A 10,168-nucleotide genomic window follows, 5' to 3' on the forward strand; every position below is an offset into this window, starting at 1 on the left:
GTTTTGAAACTGCAGTAAAAGTGCAGTAACTGCAGTCGACTGGTATTTTGGACACAGTAATTGCAGAATAAGTGCAGTGAACTGCTGTTACACTGCAACATTACTGCAGTAAAAAAAGTGTTATTTTAAATGCAGTATTTGCAGCATACTGCAGTTATACTGCAATCTGACTGCAATTTTTTTCATAAGGGATGACTTCAGTGGTGCCAGTCTGACTAAAGGTTACACATAATTTCTTTCAATAAATTGTTTCAACAGCCTGAAATGGGTTAAAAATGAGTAATGGAATGGAAATGCTCAGTGTCCCAGAGAAGACTGGAAGATACCTCACAAGCTCTGTCTGGTGTTAGAGGGCACGCCTCAGTTTTAAATGATGTCATGAAATCTTGCTATATCTTTTTATGAATTAGAAGAAAAGAAATCCAGGAAATGTGCAACATACTCCTATGAAAGTACTGTCCCCTCCCAATTTTTTAAAAGTATCTTTGAAACTGGTTGCACTATGTGAAATACAGGTTATTGAAAACTCTATTTCCATGTAAAACATGTCCATGTGTAAGATACAATTTCTGCTGTAAAACAATAACATAATTGTTGTCATGTTAACCATAATTATTCTAAAAACTTTACTTATCAACTAAAGTGAGTGTCTTGGTTTTATTTCTTCAGGAATGCTATTATTTTCTCTCACTTCAGGACAAGCTCTGTATAGAGCGGTATTTATTAATTAAATAATGATATAACAGTTGTGAAGAACAGGTTCTGTCATGGGGTCCTGTGTCAGTCCCATAGAGCGAGGATTCATCTTTGTATCTGCCATTATAGCATCTGACACACCATGGGCATCGCCATTGAGGCTATCTCCATTTTAAAGTAGTACATTTTCTTCTTCACGATTGGCTGATCCTTCCTGATGACCCGGTTGGACATGACTCCAACCAGGTATTCAGAAGGGATCAGCCAATGAAGTTGGAAGTCCCACCCAGTTGACTACATTAAAATGGTGGAAGCCTTCAGTGGCGCTGCCCATGCTAAAATTGCCTTTTGGCCACTAGAAACTTCTATCGTTCTCCATGGTCAGTTCTCTATTAATGACATTACTATCTGCAAAGTTTGATTGTGTCACATGCTGGTTTATACTGCGCACGCCCGAAGCACCCCAATCTGTCAGTCGACTCTGAAGTTTGGGTCGTGAGCATGAATATCAGTGCATCCTTTTCATAAACAATAGTTTGTTTTACGATCATTGTATCTCAAAAACCATGAGTACCCTTCCAAGTCCTTCTCCAAGGCGCTGGTTCAAAGCGATGCGGAGGTAAGTGCATTAAAACTAGTCAGACGCATCGATAGTTGCTGTCAAAATTCACTTTAATTACTTTGGTAGTAATAACAATCTGTAATGTTTTATTGATTTACTTTTGTTACTCCAGCTCAAGGAATATTGTTCAACTTTGTTCATCTTTGAGATCAATATTACTTTCAGAAAGTTAAGGAGACCAGATCGAACAACTTGAATTTCTTTATATATCAATCACATCTTTGACTGATTTACTTATTCATTGCCTGATTTGGAGTCATTTCCCTCTGATACTGGGGGTTTAATGGTATGCTTACCGCCCAGGGGCTGACCTCTGTTTAGTACAAACTTTTCAGCAGGCTTATATCTGTAAGCCTGTTCGAGAGGTAAACATTCTACAGCATTAGTGGGAAAGCAAGAGCATGCTATGCATGCAAGAGGAAAGGTCGCCTAACACGCAGAAGGTGTACTGAATTATGATTTGTTATGGACTACTACAGTAACTACATCACTTGTTTGGTTTACACATAAGAATACACTGGCTTTTGTCTATGTGTTGCAGGACCAGGCTGGGGGATCTCTGCATGAAGACTTATCTTTTAGAATGTGTGGAGGGTGAATGGGCAACGGGGTATGGTAGTAGGTGCCAGAGGAACCGGTTTGTGTCAAGAACTGCAACGCTGCTGGGTTTTTCACGCTCAACAGTTTCCTGTGTGTATCAAGAATGGTCCACCACCCAAAGGACATCCAGCCGACTTGACACAACTGTGGGACGCATTGCAGTCAACATGGGACAGCATCCCTGTGGAACGCTTTCGACACCTTGTAGAGTCCATGCCCCAACGAATTGAGGCTGTTCTGAGGGCAAAAGGGGGTGCAACTCAATATTAGGAAGGTGTTCTTAATGTTTTGTACCCTCAGTGTGTACGTATATGTATGTACACTACACGGCCAAAAGTATGTGGACACCCCTTCAAATTAGTGTATTTGGCTATTTCAGTCACACGTTGCTGACAGGTGTATAAAATCGAGCACACAGCCATGCAATCTCCATAGACAAACATTGGCAGTAGAATGGCCCATACTCAAGAGCTCTGTGACTTTCAACATGGCACCGTCATAGGAGGCCACCTTTACAACAAGTCAGTTCGTCAAATGTTTGCCCTGCTAGAGCTGCCCCGGTCAACTGTAAGTGCTGTTATTGTGAAGTGGAAACGTCTAGGAGCAACAACGGCTCAGCCGCGAAGTGGTAGGCCACACAAGCTCACAGAACGGGACGGACGAGTGCTTTAGCGCGTAAAAATTGTCTGTCCTCCGTTGCAACACTCACTACCGAGCAACGTCAGCACAATAACTGTTCATCGGGAGCTTCAGGAAATGGGTTTCCATGGCCGAGCAGCCGCACACAAGCCTAAGATCACCATGCGCATTGCCAAGCGTCGGCTGGAGTGGTGTAAAGCTCGCTGCCATTGGACTCTGGAGCAGTGGAAACGCGTTCTCTGGAGTGATGAATGACGCTTCACCATCTGGCAGTCCAACGGACTCATCTGGGTTTGGCGGATGTCAGGAGAACGCTACCTGCCCGAATGCATAGTGCCAACTGTAGAGTTTGGTGGAGGAGTAATGGTCTGGGACTGTTTTTCATGGTTCGGACTAGTACCCTTAGTACCAGTGAAGAGAGATCTTAATGCTACAGCATACAATGAATGACATTCTACACGATTCTGTGCTTCCAACTTTGTGCCAACAGTTTGGGGAAGGCCCTTTCATGTTTCAGCATGACAATACCCCCGTGCACAAAGCGAGGTCCATACAGAAGTGGTTTGTCGAGATCGGTGTGGAAGAACTTGACTGGCCTGTACGGAGCCCTGACCTCAACCCGATCTAACGCCTTTGGGATGAATTGGAATTCCGTCTGCGAGCCAGGCCTAATCGCCCAACATCAGTGCCCGACCTCACTAATGCTCTTGTGGCTGAATGGAAGCAAGTCACCGCAGCAATGTTCCAACATGTAGTGGAAATCCTTCCCAGAAAAGTGGAGGCTGTTATAGCAGCAAAGGGGAGACCAACTCCATATTAATGCCCATGATTTTGGAATGAGATGTTCGACGAGCAGGTGTCATAATACTTTTGGTCATGTGGTGTATTATTATAAAATATGAAAGGCTTATTCATTCACAATTTTTAAAATCATATTTGTATATGTTTTATTATTTTGTGTACTAGATCATATGGGTAGATTTTTATTTTCTTCTAAAGACATACGTAAATAAACAATTCCAGGTCATAGCTTTCTAGAGGGGAAACACTACATTAATAAAATATTGCCGTCTTGCTAGATTGCCGTCTTGCTAGCGGCCGCTTGTTCCTAGAAAAGGCACTGATTATACACATACTATACGCTGCTCCAATGACAGGGTCCTGCAGAGCCTGATGGTGGTCCTGCCTTTTCGGGGCGTAGGTAGGTTCTAGAACAGTCTGGGTCAGATCGCTGCCTCGGGTCTTCATCTCTTCTCAGTGCGGAGACATGGGTCATGTTCAGTAAGGCAAAACGTTTTTGCAGCAGAAAACAAATATCTTATTGGACAACCCTGGACTTCCATAATAAGGTCTGGTAAGCAGCACCATAGTACATTAATAAATATATAATAGAAAATATATATTGTATTGTCACATACAGTGAAATGTGTTTTACAGGGTCAGCCATAGTAGTACAGTGACCCTGGAGCAAATGAGGGTTAAGTGCAATAATCCTCCATCTTTTTTAACTCCACTTGACAGGTGCCAGTAGAATGAGTTCCTACCATGGGCGCAATAGCTTTGATACCTTCTCACACAGGAAATCATGCCTGCTCAGAAGCATGTGCATCGAGTGTGTCACCTACCTGTGTTACCTGCCATATGAGGACCACAATCTGTCTCTTATGACCTGGGCCAGTAGCATTTCCCAGAAGAGCCAGGGCTGGTGCCAGATACTGTGACTGTGTGTGAATTGGAAGACGGCGCCCTTTTCACAATACTGAGCCGGGCTGAGCTGTACGAAGCGATGTTGGAAAGCCCTGTGTGAAATGACATCTGAACCTACAATACAGTTCTGAGAACCAGCTGTGATAGGTCTTCAATATGACATTCAGCACTTTACGTTTGAGATGTAGAACAATGTGGTAACGTGCTGACATTTTTATTTATTTACTGCAGCATCAGATCATAGCATTTCTACAAATGGGCTATCTTATATGCTATACAAATATATAGGTTTATTATCATTCAATATGGAGTCTCATCTAAAGTTTTCATTAGAAATGTGTCCTTTCTGACGCTGGGTGATAGATAAAAGCTAGTCATCCAGTTCTCTCTGGAATACTTGATAAAGAAATCATGACATTAAAAGTAAAGTGTCAGCACGTTTAGATTTTGCCTCCAGCAAAGTCGAACTTGGATTCGAGTCTTTATGTGAAATCTAGGAAAAGTTCCATCATGAGATACAGTATTTAAACTTGGATCCATTGAACTGTCTTTCACATAAACCAATGCCGATGACTGATTAATTCAACCTGGAAGCCGAACAAAGGTTGTTCCACAAAGGTCCCCGGTTTGTTCTTTCATGTGTAGACGTGTGTCACTCAGGTCTTTTGTAGATTGTCTCCTCGTTGCCTTCTTTCATGGCTGTGTACCTGGCCACTGTGAACAGGTAGTCGCTCAATCTATGGGAAGACGTGAGGTAAATGTTTATCAGCAAGAGTACACTACTTTCTTAAAAACGCATGATAATACATCTGCACATTTATACAAGGAACATACCTGTTCAAATATTTGGCAACATCAGGATCGGCCTCACCTGACCGTACAATAGGGGAAACGCTGGAAACATAAGACAAGTGTTATGGCTAATATGGCTGTTTCTGTGGCTATGTTCAGGATCACAATGTTTTACCGTGGTGGGTCTAAACAACCTTATGATTCGTTGGAACTGACCTGCGTTCTGCTCGGCGACACACTGTCCGTGCTATGTGGAGGGCCGCACTGCTCTTTCCTCCAGACTATGTAACCAGACAGAGAAGTTAAGATAAAACCAATATGCATAGACAATGTCTTCACCCACAAAGGGACCTTATAAATAACACCACTACATACAGTGCATTCGGAAAGTATTCAGACCCCTTGGCTTTTTCCACATTTTGTTACGTTGCAGCCTTATTCTAAAATTGATTAAATTGTTTCCCTCATCCATCTATACACAATACTCCATAATGACAAAGTAAAAAACAGTTTTTCAAAATGTTTGCAAATGTATTAAAATCAAAAAACGAATACCTTATTTACATAAGTGTTGAGACCCTTTGCTATGAGACTCGAAATTGAGCTCAGGTGCATCCTGTTTCCATTGATCATCCTTGAGATGTTTCTACAACTTGATTGGAGTCCACCTGTGGTAAACCCAATTGATTGAACATGATTTGGAAAGGCACACACCTGTCTACAGTGGGGAGAACAAGTATTTGATAACCTGCAAAATCGGCAGTGTTTCCTACTTACAAAGCATGTAGAGGTCTGTCATTTTTATTATAGGTACTCTTCAACTGTGAGAGACGGAATCTAAAACAAAAATCCAGAAAATCACATTGTATGATTTTTAAGTAATTAATTTGCATTTTATTGCATGACATAACTATTTGATACATCAGAAAAGCAGAACTTAATATTTGGTACAGAAACCTTTGTTTGCAATTACAGAGATCATATGTTTCCTGTAGGTCTTGACCAGGTTTGCACACACTGCAGCAGGGATTTTGGCCCACTCCTCCATACAGACCTTCTCCAGATCCTTCAGGTTTCGGGGTTGTCGCTGGACAATACGGACTTTCAGCTCCCTCCAAAAATGTTCTATTGGGTTCATGTCTGGAGACTGGCTAGGCCACTCCAGGACCTTGAGATGCTTCTTACGGAGCCACTCCTTAGTTGCCCTGGCTGTGTGTTTCGGGTCGTTGTCATGCTGGAAGACCAAGCCACGACCCATCTTCAATGCTCTTACTGAGGGAAGGAGGTTGTTGGCCAAGATCTCGCGATACATGGCCCCATCCATCCTCCCCTCAATACGGTGCAGTCGTCCTGTCCCCTTTGCAGAAAAGCATCCCCAAAGAATTATGTTTCCACCTCCATGCTTCACGGTTGGGATGGTGTTCTTGGGGTTGTACTCATCCTTCTTCTTCCTCCAAACACGGCGAGTGGAGTTTAGACCAAAAAGCTATATTTTTGTCTCATCAGACCACATGACCTTCTCTCATTCCTCCTCTGGATCATCCAGATGGTCATTGGCAAACTTCAGACGGGCCTGGACATGTGCTGGCTTGAGCAGGGGGACCTTGCGTGCGCTGCAGGATTTTAATCCATGACGGCGTAGTGTGTTACTAATGGTTTTCTTTGAGACTGTGGTCCCAGCTCTCTTCAGGTCATTGACAAGGTCCTGCCGTGTAGTTCTGGGCTGATCCCTCACCTTCCTCATGATCATTGATGCCCCACGAGGTGAGATCTTGCATGGAGCCCCAGACCGAGGGTGATTGACCATCATCTTGAACTTCTTCCATTTTCTAATAATTGCTCCAACAGTTGTTGCCTTCTCACCAAGCTGCTTGCCTATTGTCCTGTAGCCCATCCCAGCCTTGTGCAGGTCTACAATTTTATCCCTGATGTCCTTACACAGCTCTCTGGTCTTGGCCATTGTGGAGAGATTGGAGTCTGTTTGATTGAGTGTGTGGACAGGTGTCTTTTATACAGGTAACGAGTTCAAACAGGTGCAGTTAATACAGGTAATGAGTGGAGAACAGGAGGGCTTCTAAAAGAAAAACTAACAGGTCTGTGAGAGCCGGAATTCTTACTGGTTGGTAGGTGATCAAATACTTATGTCATGTAATAAAATGCAAATGAATTACTTAAAAATCATACAATGTGATTTTCTGGATTTTTGTTTTAGATTCCGTCTCTCACAGTTGAAGTGTACCTATGACAAAAATTACAGACCTCTACATGCTTTGTAAGTAGGAAAACCTGCAAAATCGGCAGTGTATCAAATACTTGTTCTCCCCACTGTATATAAGGTCCCACAGTTGACAGTGCATCTCAAAGCATAAGTCATGAGGTCTAAGTAATTGTCTGTAGAGCTCCGAGACAGGATTATGTTGAGGCACAGATCTGGGGAAGGGTACAAAAACATTTCTACAGCATTGAAGGTCCCCAAGAACACAATGGCCTCCGTCATTCTTAAATGGAAGAAGTTTGGAACCACCAAGACTCTTCCTAGAGCTGGCCGCCAGGCCAAACTGAGCAATCGGGGGAGAAGGGCCTTGGTCAGGGAGGTGACCAAGAACCCAATGGTCACTCTGACAGAGCTCCAGAGTTCCTCTGTGGAGATGGAAGAACCTTCCAGAAGGACAACCATCTCTGCAGCACTATTATTATTTTATGGTAGTGTGGCCAGACGGAAGCCACTCCTCAGTAAAAGGCACATGACAGCCCGCTTGGAGTTTGCCAAAAGGCACCTAAAGGACTCTCAGATCATGAGAAACAAGATTATCTGGTCTGATGAAACCAAGATTTAACTCTTTGGCCTGAATGCCAAGCGTCACGTCTGGAGGAAACCTGGCATCATCCCTACGGTGAAGCATGGTGGTGGCAGCATCATGCTGTGGGGATGTTTTTCAGTGGCACGGACTGGAAGACTAGTCAGGAGAGGGAAAGATGAACGGAGCAAAGTACAGAGTAATCCTTGATGAAAACCTACTCCAGAGCGCTCAGGACCTCAGACTGGGGCGAAGGTTCACATTGCAACAGGACAACGCAGGACTGGCTTCGGGACAAGTCTCTGAATGTCCTTGAGTGGCCCAGCCAGAGCCCAGACTTGAACCCTAGCTAACATCTTTGGAGAGACCTGAAAATAGTTGCGCAGCGACGCTCCCCATCCAACCTGACAGATGAGCTTGAGAGGATCTGCAAAGAAGAATGGGAGAAACTCCCCAAATACAGGTGTTCCAAGCTTTGTGTCATACCAAAGAAGACTCAAGGCTGTAATCGCTGCCAAAGGTGCTTCAACAAAGTACTGAGTAAAGGGTCTGAATACTTATGTAAATGTGTTATTTCCGTCTTTAGTTTTTTATACATTTGCCAAAATTTCTAAAAAACTGTTTTTGCTTTGTCATTATGGGGTTTTGCGTGTAGATTGATGAGGGAAAATAATAATTTAATCAATTTTAGAATAAGGCTTTCCGAATGCACTGTAGTACAAGTCCATACACATGCATTGAGTTGCTTTACACATGGATTCACATATACAATTACAGTACCTCATCTGCCTCATGCTGTTTTACCTTGAAAGTATTGTTAGCTCATGTATTTGGAATATGAAACTGTAAGCCTTTCTCAAAATTCCACATCACATTATAAATAAAAGTTCAGTTTTCTAAAAGGTTCATCCAGTGGGTGAGTGCTTACAGGTAATATGAAGTTTGTCAGTGGTGGTAGCTTCTCTGTGAACTCATCAATCCAGATTTCCAGGTCTGCCACTGGTTGGGAACTGAACTTTGTTTTCTCTGTTGGCAAGAGTGAGAGAGAGTATAAGGAGAATGAGAAGACCACTGACTGGGGTAAGCTGTGTGGAATGATTCTTCAAAATGATTTACAGAAAGCCATTTACTAATATGAATTTCTCTTGCAGATGACCGAGGTGTGGCAATGTTGGATCCCACATCTTGTAATACACACTGAATCTGTGGGATCAGAAGGGTAAACATTGAGTAAAAGATAACATGTTTATCATTACTCTCCCAAAATGAAATGAAAAAGTTCAAACTCAGACCTTGTCTAGCTGATCTGTGAATGTATGGCCTTTGTCGATACAAAATTCTCTGGCCAAGCTGTAGAAGACAACACAAGACAGTTAATAAATTCAGTCAGGGGAAACAAAGCATTATACCTAATAGATGGAATGGACATCACATTACCCTATTGCTGATGACAATTCATCTGTTGTTCCCAATGCTTCAAACACATGATCTTCCTTGGGTCTTCTCTCTCCAGTGTAAGTGCTAGAGAAACCTTTGGCAATGACAGGAAGATGATAAGCAAAGCGTTCTTCGTTGAAATGACCATATGATGTGCAATGACTTGCTTGCATATTCACCTTTATCACCAGTTTTGGTGTATATTTTGGGGATCCTGCTTTCTCCATCAGTTTTGGAGGCATAACTTTCCAGGAGAAAAAGATAATCAAGAGCTTTATGCTAGCTTGGCTATCACTGCAGGCAAGATAATTTCAGCTGTCTGTCTGTAGGCAACATTATTGGCTAGCATAGCTAGCTGTCATCTACAATAATTTCAGGTGTGTTTCTTATTCATCCCATTCTCTTCCACTACCTGTGTGACTAGTACTACATGTGAAGCAGAGGAGGCTGATGGGAGGAGCTATTGGAGGACTGACTCATTGTAATGGCTCCACTGATGTGTAGCTAATTAGCTAGCTGTGTGTCAAATAACTGTGACACATCGCTAGCTAGCTACCAACCAAACAAGATATCATATTAGTATAAGAAGCAAGGTCCATACAGCTACCTTCTTTCTGATCCAAATGATGTCTTTGTCCAATTCACAGCTAAACATTTGCCAGTCCTTGCTAGGATAGAACGTAGGTGAGATGGTTTGGTAATCATTGAAGCCATGTTTACGTAAAATAAAAACGCGCGTTGTGCCTCTTGTTTATCAGCGGTATCCGTATGTGAGTGGGTTGGACATCTTATCGCACGACCAATGGCACGAAGGAGAGAGTAGGATGTTGATTGGCTAGCAAAATATCTGTACGTCTTACCTCTAGCGCTGATTGGA

At 42.8% G+C, this 10,168-nt stretch overlaps 1 protein-coding gene across 1 annotated transcript; it reads right to left on the reverse strand.

Annotated features, from left to right (window-relative positions):
- Positions 1-4,463: 4,463 nt before the first annotated feature.
- LOC311144583 (corrinoid adenosyltransferase MMAB-like) lies at positions 4,464-10,057 on the reverse strand. The gene is made up of 9 exons (XM_084180615.1): positions 9,899-10,057; positions 9,471-9,535; positions 9,292-9,385; positions 9,147-9,204; positions 8,985-9,057; positions 8,783-8,880; positions 5,273-5,337; positions 5,099-5,158; positions 4,464-5,001 (listed from the first exon to the last, which is right to left on the reverse strand). Exons 1-9 carry the CDS (start codon positions 10,003-10,005, stop codon positions 4,917-4,919), a joined length of 705 nt encoding a protein of 234 aa, XP_084036741.1. The 5' UTR covers positions 10,006-10,057; the 3' UTR covers positions 4,464-4,916.
- Positions 10,058-10,168: the final 111 nt, after the last annotated feature.

Source organism: Coregonus lavaretus (genome assembly GCF_964263955.1).
Source record: "Coregonus lavaretus genome assembly, chromosome: 17".
Classification (NCBI taxonomy): Eukaryota; Metazoa; Chordata; class Actinopteri; order Salmoniformes; family Salmonidae; genus Coregonus; species Coregonus lavaretus.

Coding starts and splice junctions, on each gene's coding strand:
- LOC311144583 (XM_084180615.1), bottom strand. CDS start 10,005: ATGGCTTCAATGATTACCAAACCATCTCACCTACGTTCTATCCTAGCA. Junction 9,058..9,146: donor TCACAGATCAGCTAGACAAG/GTCTGAGTTTGA, acceptor CTGATCCCACAG/ATTCAGTGTGTATTACAAGA. Junction 5,159..5,272: donor TGTCGCCGAGCAGAACGCAG/GTCAGTTCCAAC, acceptor TTATGTTTCCAG/CGTTTCCCCTATTGTACGGT.